This window comes from Prionailurus bengalensis, chromosome B1 (assembly GCF_016509475.1).
Source record: "Prionailurus bengalensis isolate Pbe53 chromosome B1, Fcat_Pben_1.1_paternal_pri, whole genome shotgun sequence".
NCBI classification, from domain to species: Eukaryota; Metazoa; Chordata; class Mammalia; order Carnivora; family Felidae; genus Prionailurus; species Prionailurus bengalensis.
This window is the reverse complement of record NC_057344.1, coordinates 186,639,657-186,658,368: the sequence shown is the minus strand read 5'-3', so window position 1 is coordinate 186,658,368 and position 18,712 is coordinate 186,639,657. Positions and strand designations below refer to the sequence as shown.

At 44.1% G+C, this 18,712-nt stretch overlaps 1 protein-coding gene and 1 long non-coding RNA gene across 2 annotated transcripts in view; one reads left to right on the top strand and one right to left on the bottom strand.

The window, feature by feature from the left end:
• The window catches only part of DHX15 (DEAH-box helicase 15), a 62,803-nt gene extending 53,384 nt beyond the window's left edge, over window positions 1-9,419 (bottom strand). The window contains exons 1-2 of the mRNA XM_043572868.1: window positions 9,142-9,419; window positions 1,723-2,158 (exon numbers count right to left, since the gene is read on the bottom strand). Of these exons, the coding sequence (XP_043428803.1) occupies window positions 1,723-2,158; window positions 9,142-9,212 (507 nt within the window). The 5' untranslated portion in view covers window positions 9,213-9,419. The remainder of the gene's footprint in view (window positions 1-1,722; window positions 2,159-9,141) is intronic.
• Window positions 9,420-9,464: 45 nt separating this feature from the next.
• On the top strand, window positions 9,465-18,498 carry LOC122478996. Its single transcript, XR_006296209.1, has 3 exons — window positions 9,465-9,818; window positions 17,730-17,913; window positions 18,362-18,498. It is a non-coding gene; the product is annotated as an uncharacterized LOC122478996 (long non-coding RNA).
• Window positions 18,499-18,712: the final 214 nt, after the last annotated feature.

The following is an 18,712-nucleotide window of genomic DNA, read 5'->3' as shown; positions in this document are numbered from 1 at the left end:
AGGTTTGTAGCATATATAACTTTAAAAAAATAAAATAAAAAAATGGGGCGGGAGGTGGGGAGGTGCACCTGGGTGGCTTTGTCAGTTAAGCATCCGGACTCTTGATTTCGGCTCAGGTCATGATCTCTCAGTTTCATGGGTTCGAGTCCTGCACTGGGCTCTGTGCTAGCAGCATGGAGCCTGCTTGGGATTCTCCCTCTCCCTCTCTCTCTCTCTGCCCCTCCCCACTCGCACTGTCTCTCTCAAAATAAGTAAACTTAAAAAAAATAGAGATAAAATAAAAATAAATGGTAATCGCATATGCAGTATGCTCAATTCTATACATGTATCACAGGTATATAAACGTGGAAAACAAGCCACCAGGAAACACAACATAATAATTTATGAATTTATTAAATTCATTTCAGTACTCCCTGGATTTTCCACATTTTCTACAATGGCCAGGGACTACTACTTTTGTAGTATCTTAAAAACTTTTAAGTCAAGCATATGAAAATATGATTAACACTTCACTCACAGCAAGAAAATGCAAATGAAAAATTACACTCAGGGGTGCCTGGGTGGCTCAGTGGGTTATGCATCCGAGTCTTGATTTCGGCTCAGATCATGATCTCACAGTTTCATGAGTTTAAGCCCCGTCATCAGGCTCTGCACTGACCCTGCAGAGCCTGTTTGGGATTCTCTCTCTCTCTCTCTCTCTCTCTCTCTTTCTCTGCCCCTCCCCTGCTCACCATCTCTCAGTCTCTCAAAATAAACTTTAAATTATTTTTAAAAATTACACTGAGGGGCGCCTGGGTGGCGCAGTCGGTTAGGCATACGACTTCAGCCAGGTCACGATCTCGCGGTCCAGGAGTTCGAGCCCCGCGTCGGGCTCTGGGTTGATGGCTCAGAGCCTGGAGCCTGTTTCCGATTCTGTGTCTCCCTCTCTCTCTGCCCCTCCCCCGTTCATGCTCTGTCTCTCTCTGTCCCAAAAATAAATAAACGTTGAAAAAAAAAATTTAAAAAAAAAAAATTACACTGAAATGCCCTTTTTTACCTATCAGATTTGTAAAATTTCACATTCAGTAGTATACTCTATTGGATATGGATCTACTTGCTCATGAAAACCATTAGAAGCAGCATAGGGGTCTATAACGTGGATCCAGTAAACAATGGCTCATCCATTTTTGAAAAATATCCTAGGCATATTACTAACAAGATACTAGCATTTACTTCTATGTACACGGGGGGAGGATGTAACTAGATGGATGGAGGTCATGCACGGGGAAACAGACTTTAATTTAGCCATTCCATTTTTTTTTTTAAGCATAGATAATCCTCACATGGTTCAAAACAATTACAAAACAAAACAAAACAAAGAAACAAACGAGAATAGCAAAAACAAAACCGTCCCAATGGTTCAAATCTCTACACTCAAGCAATGGACAAAACTTGTACCTCCAAATTTGCACTACCCCAGAATCAAAGTGGTGGGAAAACATCATTCTGCCATACTTAATATTAACAAAACAGCACTGCTATTTCCCTCTAGACTCAGGAAAACAGGCGTTCCCTACCGGATTCCCACTCTCTGTCACTGAAAAGTGCTAACCATCAAAGCAGCTATTATTCTTCAGGATGTTCTACCAGACAGACAATGGGAAGGACGACCAGAATCAAATAAGCAACATTTAGTAAAGGTAAACATCAATACAGTATATACCATGGTATACGATAACTCACCTGTGTTGTTTTACCAGACCCAGTCTCACCAACCAGTACAAAGGACTGATGTCTAACCAGAATATCTGTAAACCTATCCTTGTATTCCCAAACAGGGAGCTGAAGCCGTTTCTTTAAAATATCATAGTATCGAGGAGTATGGGGTAAGTTGGTAAATGGATTAATGCACTGTGGAAGTGATGTGTGTCCTGCATGTCCGGTGTGTGTTGCATGAGCAGAATGTGTCGAATGTGTTGAATGAGCAGAGTGGGTTGAGTGAGCTGAATGGGAAGCTTTTAAAGGTGGTAATCCAGCACTGATAAGCATAGCATTAGTCGAAGCTCGCAACTCCTTCTCCTTTTCTTTTTCCCTCTCCCGCTCTCTATCTCCTCTATCACGTTCTCGGTCTCGATCTTTAGACCGATCTTCACGATCCCGGTCACGATCTCGATCCTTCCTAAAAACAAAAATTTAGAATTCAGATTCTGAAATTTTACGCAAAATGTTTTTGGCAATGTTACAGTCACAAAGAAAGTAAATGTCCAACAACCAAATGTATAAAACCAATGTAAAAAACTCAATGAATTACTTAAGTATCAGAAATAATGATAATAAAAAGTCCTTATAATCAAGAATTCTCCATGCCTCACCCATAAACATCTCTCCCTCCATGATGAGGCCTCAAATTTTGTTAAGGGACGGCCTCTTTCTACAACCTTTAGTCACCAGCTGAGATAACACAAGAACTCAGACTCGAGTAAGGTAAAATCCCTTCTTAAACAGGACAGCAGAAGTTAAAAACTGAGGGCAAGGTGGGGAAAAGGTAGAGGTAAATAAAGCAAAAAGAGGGTGATACCACAATCTTCCCCAGATTCTCCTTCATGTTACATGAAATGTATTTTCTGCATTGACTAGTATGTTCAAAATTCAAAACTATTTCTGTACTCAAAGACAATTCCTTTTCATGTAACAGGATATAAATTAAAGGACTGTAGGTGAGTTTGTTTCCAAGTTACACTTTCCAGCACGTTCTCAACATTGTTTAATAAGCATATATTTGCTCTATAAGAAATACTAAAATCAATACACTTTCATTATTTTGTTCATTGTTTACTCCTACATGATCTCCTTTATAACAACTGCAAAACACTGAAATTACTTTGTAAGCCTATGTATATTTTTGTCACCATCAAGTGAAATATAGCCAATAAAAACAAGCTCCAATGAACAACAGTAAATTTTTTTTTAAATGTTAAAATTCTGCAGATGGCCACTGTATTAAACCTACATCAATTTTAAGTACTCAATTCTAGTATCTACTTCTATTTACTAGACATGACTCCTAATACAATACTTTTTAAATAATCTCTGCTTCTTTATTCTACTAATCCTGTTTACTTCAGAACAAATCCTATAGCAAATGGGCCACAAGGTGTTTGGATCCAGACTTGAAATAGTGAAGCAACACAGAGCTAGAAGACAAGCCACTTACACATCACTATCCCTTATCCATAAGACACAAAAGACATACAAATTTCCCATACCCCAATTATCAGTAGCCAAGCAGGAAGGACCATTCATTCTCTAGCACATCAGCAGGACAAGAGAAATCCCTTGGTAGTATACAGCTAAAATGCTAGACCCAGCAAGAGTCAGGATGGTTTCCCAACTACCGAAAGGAGACCAATTATATTTTATGTTGTCCTCCCTAAAATATAATTGAATTGCACAGTAATTTACATAGACAGAAAAGTTTTATTATGTGCAAACATACATACACACATTTCATATGTATGTATACTTTCATATACCCACTTACACTTTTCATATACATATAAAACATATATATGAAAAGCGATTCTCCCTTCTCCCATCCCAGTGTTCACCTCCAGAATCACAGGAGGTAACAAGCTAGGATTGAAGCCTTTCATCCCATTTGGCACAAAGAAAAAGAAAATCAAAGGGAAAAAGAACCCCAAGGATAACCTAGTAAACATACAAAATTAAGTCTCAGAACTCAGCTCCCTACCCTATCTTTGAAATATGCCATCAACCATCCTTTCTTTGCTTTCCGCATTCTGCCTCTGGTCTCAGGTGCTCATTAATTAAATAAGCATATTGCCCCGAATGTAAATGGGAAAGTTTGTAACTTTGACACAGTAATATGCCCAGCAAAATGAGAAGCACCGTAGCCATGAATGGTTCAAAGACCAGGTATCTTAAAAGGTCACAGAACAGGGGCGCCTGGGTGGCGCAGTCGGTTAAGCGTCTGACTTCAGCCAGGTCACGATCTCGCGGTCCAGGAGTTCGAGCCCCGCGTCGGGCTCTGGGCTGATGGCTCAGAGCCTGGAGCCTGTTTCCAATTCTGTGTGTCCCTCTCTCTCTGCCCCTCCCCCGTTCATGCTCTGTCTCTCTCTGTCCCAAAAATAAATAAAACGTTGAAAAAAAAAATTTAAAAAAAAAAAAAAGGTCACAGAACATAAAAGAACCTTTAAAGAACAATCTGGTCTAAATGCAAAGGATTCATGTTTCTAGTACTCTAGAGGTGGGGGGCAGGGTGCGACACAAGACCATTACCTGACCAACAAGAGACACAGGACAAAAATAGAAGTTTAACGAACTCCACCATACTCCCAGCACAGTACCAGGCATTTAACATATGGACCTAATCTTTCAAGAGTTATAAAATACAGGGGATGGAAAGTGATTGACAAAGTAAATCATATCACCTTGTTAACAGCGATACAAAAATGTTTTTCGAGGGCCTATTTCATCAGAAACTTCATTACCAAAAATAAATATAGCATAGGAAGCATAAAATACATTCTAAGGACACAAGATTTAACTGCTAAGAAATGGAAGTAAAGACACCACTGGCAAGGTATAAGCCTCAATTTACTAACCTGCAAAATGAGAAGTATTAATAAAATAGTAATAAAATAAGAAAGCAACAGGAAGTGGGACACCTGGATGGCTGTCGGTTGGGTGGCCAACTTGGGCTCAGGTAGTGATCTCGCACTGCATGGGTTCGAGCCCCGCATTGGGCTCTGTGCTGACAGCTCACAGCCTGCAGCCTGCTTCAGATTCTGTGTCTCCCCCTCTCCCACTCGTGCTCAGTCCCTCTCTCACAAATAAACAAACATTAAAAAATTTTAAAAAGAGGGGCGCCTGGGCCGCTCAGTCGGTTAAGCGTCCAACTCTTGATATCAGCTCAGGTCCTGATCTCAAGGTTTGTGAGTTCAAGCCCCGCATCAGGCTCTGTGCTGACAGAGCAGACAGAGCCTGTTTGGGATTCTGTCTCTCCTTCTCTCTGCTCCTCCCCTACCGTGCTCTCTGTCTCTCTCAAATTAAATACACACACACACACGTGTGTGTGTGTGTGTTTATACGTAATTTAAAAAAGAAAGAAAGCAACAAGAAGGATGCAGAGGGTAAATTCAATCATCTTGAAATGCTGCCTATGATTCAAACTACCTACTTTCAATGGCGGAGGGAGGATAAAAATTAAGTCAGCTAGGGAGGACTCTCAAACCCACTGCTTCATAAATAATGTGTAGACTACCAAGTACATGCATGTCTTCTTTTTTTAAACAAGCACTTTTATTATACAGGAGTTTTGTTGTCACAAAGATTTACTCATGGAGATAAGAGTAATGTTTAAAAACCTGAGTAAAAAACAGTGCTTACTGATCACACAGCCACGGTACTGGCAGGTAGACACAGTATGACACAGTCGTGAAGCACTTGTTTCTTAAATGTCTGAGCCACTGCCCTGGCTCAGCACTTAAGCTAACAGTATGACCACAGTTACTTCTTTGTAAAATGTGGTTACTCATATGTCTTGTGCAGTATTGCAAAAATTAAATAAGTTAATATACGCAGTGTGCTTAAAATTGTGCCTGAACACAGTAAATGCCCAATAAATATGCTTATCATTAAAGTTTTTTTTAATTTACAATACCATGTGAAAATTCCACATGAAATAACAAGAACTGCATATAAGATGTCAACGGATTATTAAAATCAGAATATTTTAAATAAGCAAGCTTTTTTATCTGGCAATCTCACTTCTGGAAGTTCTCCTAAGGATAGAAGTGCACAAACATGTATGTATACATATCAATAATCTTTTCACTTGTAAAATAATAAAGACTGGGAAACTACCTAAACACCAACAAACAGGAAACAGGGCAGACAAGTCATGATACCCCTTTACAAATAGAATATTACAGAGCCAGTGAAAAGGATAATGTATATCTAGTCTATTGTTTGACACATTTCTTAGTAAATAAAAACAACCAATATTGAAACATCCCACTGGTAATAAATATTACAACTTCTATTTGTGAATAACCATGCAAAGACTAAATACAATGCTCATCAAGGGGTTAAACAGGAGGATGAAGATTTCAGAGAAGTTTCTGCCTTTCCTTTGTATCTTTAAGTACAGACATTTCTTCGGTTCCCTGGGGCAAGTGACTTAAAACCTCACTTTCATCAAAGGACTGCAGTGAAAATGTGGTTATACATACAAAGCACCCAGAATCCTTTGGGGAGCACAGTTATGTATTCTACCCATGTTTTATTTGTTTCACTTGTCCACAATTAGTTAGTAATTTCTGGGGTGCCTGGGTGGCTCAGTCGGTTAAGCATCGGACTCTTGACTTCGGCTCTGGTCATCGTCTCACAATTCGTGAGTTCACGCCCCGCATCCGGCTCTGCACTGACAGTGCAGAGCCTGCTTGGGATTCTCTGTCTCCCTCTCTCTCTGACCCTCCTCCACTCATGCCATCTCACACAAAATAAACGTTAAAAAAAAATGTTTTCTTAAGGAAGTAATCTCTGAAACAAACATCAAAATGGATAATGTCCCTATGTTCATGAAGTTTTCTCCATACTTCAGCTGCCTTTTTTGGTAATAATTTTATATTATTATAGAAAACGTGGGATGATGAAAAAAGCAGTAATAAGGTCACTATGTAACAGAAACCTTCAACTTTTGTACTTGATTTCCAAATAAAATACAGCAGGACTAAATAATGCCAGATACAGTTTGGGAACTTGAATCTAAATGAAATCTTCCACCAAATTACCTTCCTTCTCTGGGGAAATGGGCCAGCCATTTTCAGCAGTGGAGTTCATAAGACTGACAAGCCTATTATTCCCTTAGATAAAACCACTTGCTAATAACTATTAGGACCAAAACCAAAAAACCCTTCAAGACTGCACGGCAGTCAACACAAGTTAACTTTTAAAATTATCCAATGGGGGGGGGGGAACCCAAGCACTATCAAACATTGTAACCCACTGTTAAAGAAAATTAGTTCTGTGAGAAGTGATACAGAAATGTGTACAGAAACTTCTCTCCAGAATATCTCAGAACTTGGGCTTTATTCCAAAGAACTCTCCTTCACCAACAGGTAGATGTCATGTGATATCCAAGAGAATCATAGGGTCACCATCGCAGACCCGAAAACGTCCACATTTTTACAGAGCATAGCTGTTTTGCAAGAGAAAGGGAGCAGCTCTATATGTACCATGGAACCACTCATCTCAAGAAAAGCATTTAAATGGTGCACATACACACAAATATGAATAAATGAATTCACTGCATCCCAGTGTATTTTGTTTCAACGTGAACTCGTGTGAGAGACATCAGGTGCATCTTAGCCAGATGATGCAATTTATTTTTACTTCACAGGAACCAAGAACCAAGTGCTCCCTACTTTACAACCCGTTACAAATGTCATTAAGATAGGCTGCATTGACTTAACTACAGCCATGGTCTGTGCTGTCAAGAAAATGGCCAAGAGTGAGAATGAAAAGATCAAGGTTCCAGATCCAGCTACACACTAAGAGCCCAAGCCACCTTCACGGAGTCTCCATCTCTCATCCCTTGAGTGGAGCTGATTATACTCTTCAAAGTCACTTCCAGCTCTAAGGAGTCTGTAACACTATAACCCAAATGTGCTAAAGTTTTGCTGAGGGCAGGGGAGGAGAGATCCTAAAAAGAAAATAGCCTAAAAATAGAGAAAACGAATGTCTAACACTGTAAAACTAAAAAAATCACAAGATTAAAATGTTACATACTTCTGCTTTCCACATTCAACACGGGAAGGTATCAAAAAGTACACCCTACCCTGGCTTATACTCCAGACACTGAACAGACACCTGGAAACCAATCCAAATGAAGAACTTTGGGCGGACAAAAATTCACAGAAGTTATATAGATGGCTTGACACAGTGATTCTTTACGCTCTCTCTACATACTCAAGGATAAAACTGTGAAAAGTATTTGGATACTCAGACTTTTGTGTTGTAGCCTGAATTATCCAAATAAATCTCTGAACTTCAGGAATGAAAACACACACTGGACAAGAAACGATTTTGATGAAATTGCTAAAGTCAACTGTTAAATTCCTCTGTAGCTTTCAGAAAACGCGAAGGGAAAGCAATCGGAAACATCACGAGTCTATTTCAACTCCCCAACAACCTCCCCACGGGCGACATTTTGCCATAAATACTAAAAACGTTTTGAAAGGTGTCTGCCTGTTTCGAAAGCTACTAGCAGAGGGGCAGAAAACGAGAACTTCTTGGGGGGGGGGGGGGGGGGGGAATGCCTTCTAATTCCCATCCCAGGGATGCCCAACAACCAGTTTTAGCCAAAGCAGGAAATAAAGGAGATGGCGGGAGCGTACGCAGAGAGCGGAAGTTTGCCTAGTATCTACTTTGAAGTGTTTGAATGGACCGAGACACAAGCTCTCCCGCCAAACTACAAATGCAGTGGCTCCAAACCCCCAGCCCTCGTGCCCATCAGGTATACTCCACATTTTCCTTTCCCCCGCAGGCCCTCTACTCTCCCTTCCCCCGAGAACTCGTCCGCACGCCTCACTCAACTCCCGCCACCCCCATCCCAACCTACACAAGAATCCACGCGCTTCCCTCACTTTCTGGCCTCCGCGTTTCTCCTTGCGGGGCACCCAGCCGCCCCCCCCCCCCCGCAAGGTCCTCTCCGCGGTCGCTCGGCCTGAGAAATACCTGGTGCCCTTGGAAGGGAAGACTCCCGCCGCGCCCTCCCCCACCCTCTCCAGGCCTTACCCGGGAACCCAGGCCACGAGGTCCGCGGTTCCTCCCGGCTGCTCCCCTCGAAGTGACTCTTGCTTGGCTCGGCCCGGGGAGGAGGCGCCCTCGTGGCCACGCAGGCCTCTCCACCCTCCCGATTGGGCCGGGCGGCGGCCGCACCACACATCTCCCCGCGCCCTTGCCCAGCCGAACACCGGGAGTGGCGCCGCTTTCCCCGACCCGCCGCTAGTGAGCCAAGCCCAGAGGGAAACAAAGGGTCGGGCTCCAGGGCCGACGTGGCTAGGCCGGCCCTGGCCCGCTCTCCGGAGGACCCCAACAAAGCCCGAGCCGCTGCCTCGCGCCCCCGGCCTGGCTTACCCATCGGTCCCCGCACGCTTCTTGCCGGAGGGGTAATCCTCCCCCAGGTCCAACCGGTGCCGCTTGGACATCTTCGGACTCTGCAAGCGCGCGGATTTGAAGGAAGAAGAAAAAGAAGCTGGCGGCTGTATTGGTACAGTCGAGGGCAGCTACTTAACTCTGGAGGACCCCCACCCCTCCCGCTACAACAGCCTACACCGTGCGGCCGGAACCAGGAGCTAAAATGGCGGCGGCGGCGAGGGCTGGGCCTGCGCGCGCGCTTCCGCAGCGTGCTGTGCGTGCTGTGCGTGCATGCGTGCGTGGTGCGCGCGCACGCATCGTAGGCGGGAATCCCAGGCCCGCCCTCCTTCCGCCTCGGCGGCTTCCTCCCTCCTGAGAGCTCTGTCCGCCAACGGTGCGGCTGCTCAGAGGTATATGTCCTATGGCCTTCCTGCCCTTCTGATTTGGGAAATTCAGAGAGGAGACAGTCTAGTCCTGCTTAGGAAATTTTATCCGTCTCCATTATCCTGGCTTTAGGGGAGTCTGACACCATGAGAGGTTAAGAAACTAATCGAGATTATAACAGCAAAAACAGGGCAGAGCCAAATTTGGAACCCAGTATTTTGTAACTCCAAATCTAAAAGAACTTGCAGCCAGCCACTGACCAGACCCCTTTCAATTATGTCAGGGAAACTGAGGTGAGAAAATGTCAAAACTCTCCGTGATCCATTTTGCCCTTTTTTTTTTTTTTAAACTAGCACGGGCGGCCTGTATTCAATCTATATTTTGTTTGTATGTATGTTTTTTCCCAGAATAGAGGAAACTGGCAGTAAAGGCGTAATTTGCTTTTTTTTACCCCCTGTGTGCGTATTATGGGATTCCACAGTGTTAACCCTACTTCTGTCCTCATTTTTACAGTGACACTGCAAGGTAGGTGTTAATAGATGTGAACACTGAGCCTGGGGAAGGTAAGTCATACGGTCATAATAGCTATCCGAAAGCCATAGAAAATTGTTGGGGTGAAATGACTTTTGTGGGTCTCTGCACCCAGAGCATATGTGTTTCCCAGTTTGAAGGCTACCATTAAGTACTTTAAAATTTTGGAGAAACAACGATGGAAAAGTTGGAATTCTATCCACCCTAAGAGAATCAGCCTGTCTTAAATGTGCATGGAGACCTGGTGAAGGAGGATCTGAAATCAAGACAGTGATGCTTCTGCCTTGGTCCTAGCCTGTACTGAAAGAAAAGGATAACCTAATCAATTGTGTTGTAATCTGAACGAAGAAAAGCCATACCTACCAAAAGATAGTGGCCTTTCTGGAATCTGTAATAAGGGGAACAAAAAGCCAAAATCTGCCAGAACGTTCACACTGCTTGGAAGGAGGGGCAGAGTCCTGTGCCTAGATGTCCTACCTTAGACTTTTAGATACAACTGGCCCTAGAAGAGAGAAGAGCCACCCACCAGGTCCCTAGAGCTTCCTGGAAATGCCAGGAAATACTTCCTTTACGCCAACTCTTTATCTACTAGACAAACCTTTGATCTATTATTTGTCTGTGGCATGAATTTATTCACCCGGAGGGAACGTCTTATGCAACTAACCAGCTCCAAATGTCCAGTCAGAGATGTCTTCCAACCTAAATTAACAATAATGAAAATAGCAAATGCATATGAAGAACTTAATGCGTACCAGACACTGTTTCACGTATATAAATATTTTCTTAAGTTCATTTATTTATGTGAGAGAGAGCGAGCCGGGGAGGGGCAGAGAAAGGGAGAGAGAAATTCTCAAGCAGGCTCTGGGCTGATAGCGTGGAGCCTGATGCAGGGCGCGATCCCACCACTGGGAAATCATGACCTGAATGGAAACCAAGAGTCAGATGCTTAACCGACTGAGCCACCCAGGCGCCCCTGTTTCTTGTATATTTTAACCTATCTGGCCCTTACAACAACTTTCAGCTAGGTGCTATGAGCTAGACTCCTTTACAGATGAGGAAACATGCACAGACAGGGTTAAGCACTGTGGGCAAGATCACAGTTCTGGGATTCCCAGACTGTGTTTAAGTGCTATGCTGTGCTGCTGCTAAGTAGGTATTCTTACCCCACATTGTTCTCCTAGAGTTTGGTTATTAAGGACAAGTTCCACGAATCTGACAAACTCAATGTGGACTGATAAACTGAATTTTCGACATTGTACGAGGGGAGGACTCATTTACAGGGCTCTGGGTAGACAAGTTAGGATTTGGAAGATTTGAACCCAGCCTGACTCCAGAGCCACACTATTAACCACTACACTGCATCACTATTGTCTATCTTAATTACTTCATGTACTTACTCACTCAATGAGTGTTTATTAAACCCCCATGTCAGGCACTGAGTTTAGTCCTGGGGAGACGACAGAACAAAACAGTCATAGCTCCTGCCTTCGTAACACTTATCAAAGGAAGAGAGGCATTAAACAGCTGAAAATACCTGTCATTTGTTAAAGCTCTGATAAGCGCCAAAAGGGCCATCTAAAGGGGACAGGTGCTCTGCACACATATAACAAGTGGTTCTGACCAGAATGAGTGTTAGGGGAGACCTGAGAAAAAGACATGTAAACAAAGACCTAAAAAACGGGTACAAATTGGTCAGGCAAAAAGAGGAAAGCATTCCAAACAGAAAACAGCCTGTGCAAAGGCCCCAAAACTTTCAAAGGTCAGATGCAATCCATAGACCGAACAAACGACTGCAACGAGATGAGAAAGACATGATCCCGCAGATCCAAGAAGGGACCACATCATGCAGAGCCTGAGGGGTTTTGCTAAGGACGTGGAGACTTTATCCTTCCCAAGAACAACAGGAGGGCATCACAAAGTTTTAAGTGCGAAGACAGTATGATCACCCTTGAGCAATTGCCAGGATCAGTTGCCACAAATCCCCCGCTTTGGATTCTCTTTAGCAGCAAAATGCCTACTAATTTGCAAGAATCTTCAGTACTGCCTTTAATCACCCTGTCCTCTCTCCACCACTTAATGGATAGAAATGGTTACAAAGTGTAGTCGGCACTATGATTGGCCATGGAAATCCTGCCAAGAGTGAATGACATCCCTCAGTTCCCAAGAAGGCTACCTGAAGACATCCTTTAGCTGTCAGCTCCTTTCAGGAAGCTCATTGGCTAAGGGAAGGTCCCCGATGGCATTTTGAATACAGTGTGGAAGTATATGCGCCTCATCCTTCTTCCTAACTTGGGACAACTGTGAGCTCCAGAGTCTCAGAGCTCCCTGCGAGGTCACCTGGGGCTGTTGTTATAATGGCATCTTCTGTACCGCAATACGGTTCGGTCGGTAACCACCCAGAGAGTTAGCTCAGACCCCACAGTTAGGTGTATAGTCCTCAACAAGACTGGCCTTGCTCCAGATGCCATCCACAAGTTCGGGGGGCCCAGGCCACCTGCACTTCTGACTAACTGGCTGCAAATTCAGGTTCCCCCACAACTCCCTCAGGTTCACTAGTTTGCTACAATGACTCACAGAACTCAGGAAAGCACTATCATTATGAGTACAATTTTATTATAAAGGATACAAATTAGGACCAGTCAGATGAAGAAATAGCATGAGGTCTGGGAGGGTCCTGAACCCAGAGCTTCTGTACCCTCTGCCTGTGGAATTAGGACACATCACACTCCCAGCACGTGAATGTATTCACAAACCAGGAAGCTCCACCAAGTTTCAGTGTCCAGAGTTTTTACTGGGGTTTCATTTTGTAGCCATAATTGATTGAATCATTAGCCCCATGATTGAACTCAATCTCCAGCCCCTTTTCTCCTCCCTAAAGGTCAGGAGGTTGGGCTGATGTCAAGAGGCTCAAAGCCTCAAACTTTTTTTTTTTAATTCTTTTTAATGTTTATTTTTAAAAGAGACGGGGGGGGGGAGGGGAAGGGCAGAGAGAGAGGGAGACACAAAATCTGAAGCAGGCTCCAGGCTCCAAGCTGGCAGCAAAGAACTGGATGCAGGGCTCAAACCCACAAACGGGTGAGATCACGACCTGAGCCCAAGTCAGCCACGTAACCGACTGAGCCACCCAGGCGCCCCTCAAAACCTCAACCTTTTAATCGCAGGGTTTGTCTTTTTGGCATGACCAGCCCTCACCCTGAACCATCTTATTAGCAAACTCAAGTGTGGTCCAAAGACCCACCATAAATGGCAAAAACAGTCCTATCACTTGGGAAATTCCAAGGGTTTAGAAGTTACCTCTCAGGAACCAGGGACAAAGGCCAGTCAAATCCTGCATTATGCAAAAGCATCACAGCCCATCTTTTTCACTGTCTGATCCTGCTGTCCTCTCTTCCCTTCCACCGGTGTTGGTCCTAAGTGTACTCCTTAATAAACTTCCTTAACATTGATCTTTGCTTCAGAGTTTACTTTTTTTTAAAAAAATTTTAATGTTTATTTATTTTAGAGAGAGAGAGGGAGTCACAGAATCCGAAGCAGGCCCCAGTCTCTGAGCTGTCAGCACAGAGCCTCACGTGGGGCCCGAATCCACAAACCGTGAGATCACAACCCCAGCTGAAGTCGGAGGCTTAACCGACTGAGCCACCCAGGCACCCCCAGAGTTTACTTTTCATGGAACCCACTCGAAAAGATTTGGTGCCAGGAACGGTCTAAGAAAGCAGACGCCGTGGTTGCATTTTGAAGTTTGCCACTGGTCACCGGCCCACAATGAATCAATGTTGATGGGTAGAACATAGCTACCACGAGAAAACAGGGCAATTGTTAAAAGTTTTGCCCATGGTGTACTGGGAAAGAGCCTGTGGTATATAGTGAAAGAACATGCATTGCTGTCAAAATATGAGGGAAATAGTAACTGTAAACATATAGGATGTGATGGCTACTGCTAAATGGAGTTGATGCTTTGGAGAGATAATCAATGATTAGAGTGGTAGATCTGCAATTCAAAGTGAAGTGTGAACACCAGAAGACCTTCTGGGAGCATATAAAGAAGTTCTCATCTGCAGTGGGAAGGCAGAGAACACTGAGGACCAGTCCCAGGACTTAAACCTGACAGTACAGAAAGCCAAGTGGAAACTTGCAAAGATTAAACTCTCAACTTAGGCAAACGTGATTTGTCAAAGGCAGGGCCTTGGTAGGGAGAGTGGAACTGTCACACATGGGATGGGGGCACTTAGGTTGATACACCTGAACAATGTTGAATTTCTAAATTCCCTTCAACCTGCTGAGACGGCCCAAATGCCCCACTCCTCCCTATTAAAAGCCAGTGGTCCTTGCTTGTGAATTAGTGACAGGCCTCCTGTCTGCGGGATAATAATGCACTTCTCTCAGGATATACCCCCACTTCCCCTGCTGACTACTAGGCAATAAAGTGAAGTCACAACATATGATATTCCAGGGACATCTTAGGGTTGATAATATTGGAAAGTGACCCTGTCCCACAAAGGCTGTAAGACCTAGCTAACAGGTACCTGCAGGAGCCAAGAGGGTGTGCATGGCAACAACTAAATTTAAGTGTAAGGGACACATTAAGACAGGAGATACAATAGGGGCACCTGGGTGGCTCAGTAGGCTAAGCGTCCGACTTCAGCCCAGGTCATGATCTCACGGTTCCTGGGTTTGAGCCCCGCGTTGGGCTCTGTGCTGACAGCCTGGAGCCTGCTTCAGATTCTGTGTCTCCCTCCCTCTCTCTTCCCCTCCCCCACTCTCACTCTGTCTCTCAATAATAAATAATGAACATTTTTTAAATAAAGAGAGGAGATATGATAGAATTATATAAAATGCTCAATTTAAGCCACGGAAGGCAAGCAAAAGAACAGGTGAAAAAAAATAAAGAAAAAACTATAAGGAATAGAAAACAGTTACAAAATCAACCTAGGGAAACAAGAAAAACGACTTACTTTAAAAATAAGTAAAGGATTCAGAAGAACCTGGGTGACTCAGTCCGTTGAGCTTACTTTAAAAATAAATAAAGGATTCAGGAGAATCTGGGTGACTCAGTCAGTTGAGCTTCCGACTTCGGCTTGGGTCATGATGTCACAGTTCGAGAGTTTGAGCCCCGAGGTGGGCTCATTCCGGTTAGCAGGGAATCTACTTCATAGCCTCTGCCCCTCCCCATCCCTTTCTCAAAAATAAACATTTTTTTGAAAATGGGGAAAGGATTTTAATAGACATTTCTCCAAAGTAGATACACAGATGACCGATAAGTGCATGTAAAGATGCTCAACATCACTAATCATTAGGGCAATGTAAATTCATACCACAATGGGAGGGTCACCTGGGAGGGACACCAAGTGTCTGACTCTTGGTTTCAGCTCAGGTCATGATCTTGTGGTTTCGTGAATTCAAGGCCCACGTTGGGCTCTGTGCTGGCAGCTAGAACCTGCTTGGGATTCTCTCTCTCCCTCTCTCTCTCTGCCCCTCCCCTACTCATGCTGTCTCTGTCTCTCTCAAAATAAATAAATAAAACGTTAAAAGAAAAAAAAAACACACAATGGGAAGCCACTTTTACACCCATTAGGATGGCTACTATAACAAATAAAACAAACATTGGCAAGGATGTGAAGAAATTGGAAACCTTGTGCACTGCTGTTGAGAATGTAAAATGGAGTAGCTCAGTTGGTTAATGACTCTTGATTTCAGCTCAGGTCGTGATCTCATGGCTGTGAGATCGAGCCCCACGTCGAGCCCCGCATCAGGCCCCCTCTGTGCTAGGCATAGAGCCTGCTTAAGATTCTCTCTCTCCCTCTCCCCCTGCCCCTCCCCACTCCAAAGGACATGTATTATATGATTCCACTCATGTGAGGTGCCTAGAGTGGTCAAATTCATAGAGACAGAAAGTAAAATGGTGGTTGTCAGGGGCTGGGGAGAGATAGAAATGGGGATTTCTTGTTTAATGAGTACAGAGTTTCCATTGAAACACGAAACCTTTCTAGAGATGAGTATACACACAACAATGTGAACACAATACCACCGAACCATATACTTAATGGTTAAAATGGCAACCATCATGTTGTATATATTTTGCCACATTAAAAAGGAAATGAGAGAAAGAAGGTAAAAATTGTTGCTTCCCTTAAAGATCTGAAAGATGGATGGGTGGGAGTCTGCATCATACCTCCATTTAATTTACTGGTCTGGACGCTGCAAAATCCAGCCAGATTCTGGAAAATGGCAATTGACTATCGCAAACCTGATTAATAGCGTCCCCAATGGCAGCTGCTGTGTCAGGTGTGTTACCTCTGCCAGAGCAGATTAGCATGGACTCAGGTATGTGACATGTGGCAGTGATCTGGCAAATCCACCCTTTTTCTATCCCTATCAAAACAAGAATCAGAATTCACATTCCTTTGGAGTATGCAACAGTTTCCATTTATAGACTTGCCCCAATGCTGTGTTAACTCTGCCGTCCTCTGTTATAACAGAGCCTAAGGAGACATGAACCAGCTGGACCTCCCACAGAATATCACACTGGTCTGGGAAATTGGTGACATCATACTAGCGAGACCAAATAAATGAGTGGCTGGGAGTCTGGAGGCCTTGGTAATTCACATGCACTCTTGAGGGAGGCAAACCTTGAAAGATTCAGGAGCCTGACCCATAAGTAATTTTTTAGAGTCTAGTGATCTTCGCTATGCGGGGACATCCCCTCCTCGCCATCATGCACAATGCCTGCCAGGTTGGTCTCTTCAAGTTCTAAAAGCAATATACTCCGGGGCACCTGGGTGGCTCAGTCGGTTAAGCACCCGACTTTAGCTCGGGTCATGATCTCGTGGTTTACAAGTTCAAGCCCCGTGTTGGGCTGTGTGCTGATAGCTCAGAGCCTGGAGCCTGTGTCAGATTCTGTGTCTCTGCCCCTCCCCAGCTCATGCTTTGTCTCTTTCTCTCTCAAAAATAAGTAAACATTAAAAAAATCTTTTTAAGAAGCAATATGTTCCCAGAAGTACTGCTCCAACTCACTGGGTGACACAGCTGGAAAGGACTCTGCCACGGGTCCAGGCTGGAGGGCAAACAGCCTTCTGGGCCATACCGCTGAGCAGATCCTATGGCATTAGGGATATCAGTGACGGAAAGAGATGTCACATGGATTTTACGTAACTACAATTGGAGAATCACAATGTGGATCCATAGGATTCTGGATCAAAACCCTATCAACTACGACAGAGAGTTGAACACCTTTCACAAAACAGCTTTGGGAGTACTATCAGGCCCCAACTGAGGCAGGTACCTTATCATACAACATCAAGTGACCATGACACTAGAACTGCCCCTCGTGAGCTAGGTTCTATGACTTTCTCCAAACCATAGAGTGGGATGGGCCCAGGTGGAAGAGGAACTTTTAGGACTGGACGTCAATAAAACCAGAAAGCAGAAAACTGCCAGAGCGGGAAGCGGGCATGTAGCTCAATCATCCGCCCCCGGTCTACACCACCCCTCCCTCAGCTGTAATGGTATGCTGGAGCCAGTTCGCACCAGCTCGCGCGAGCTCATTGTTAAATTTTCAGGAATGTTGCCATCCCACTGACATCCCGTGGATAGTTGGAAACCGACCACAGTAGAAGTATTTCTCCCACGAAAGTGAGCCAATGCTGCAAATCACATATTTTTTTCCTTTTTTTCAGTAAGCTGGTTGTTACATATTTACCGGGACACCGCCGCTCATCTCCCCTCTCAATGATCAGGTGATGCAAGAGGGAAAAGCCTGAGACGGATTCACAAATGGCTCGATTGGGTTTGTTGGTGAAAGCTGGAAATGAACAGAGGCTGCACTGCCGCCTCACTCAGCATGGTCCTGAAAGATTAGCGGTAAGGAGATGTCGTCGCACTCAGTCAGCCACTTTGCCTGCAAAGAAATGAGAACACAGGGATTCGTGGGCAATGCCGGATAGCTTGACCATCTGGTCCGGGGTCTAGAAGCAGAGAGCTTGGAAGACTGGGGGGACGATGGTAGACAGTGAGGATTAGGGTAAAGCCATGCAGTTGAAGTGGGCACAGAGTGCGAAGACCTTTATTTCATATGCTAATGCATATCAGAGAACATCCATCATAGAAGAGGCACTAATAAACCACATATCATCCGGTGATAGACGGGCCCTCTGTCATCAGCCACTCCATTGCTTGCTTGATGGGCAAATGAATGAAATTGTCATGGTAGCAGGGATGGAGGCTATATGTGGATGCAACAGCCTGGGTCCCACGTAACAAGGCTGATCTAACTGTTGCAACAACAGAATGTCCAACCTTTTCATAACAGAAACCAGCACTGAATGCCCAGCATGATACAACTTCTCCAAGAGACCGAGCAACCGCTTGATAACAGGTTAACTACTTTGGATACCCTGGAAGGGGTAGCCATTCATTTTGCGAAGAATAAACACATTTTGACAAGAATAGGTATGGGTTTGCTTTCTCTATCCACAGATCCTCAGCCAGTACCATTATCCATGAGCATATGGAATATTTAATCCCCCATTATGAGATTCCACATACTATTGTGTCAGACAAAGGGACCTACTTAACATTAAAGGAAATGCTGGAACAGACACATAACCAGGAGGTACGCTGTTCCTATCACATGGTGCAATACCCAGAAGTGATGAGTATG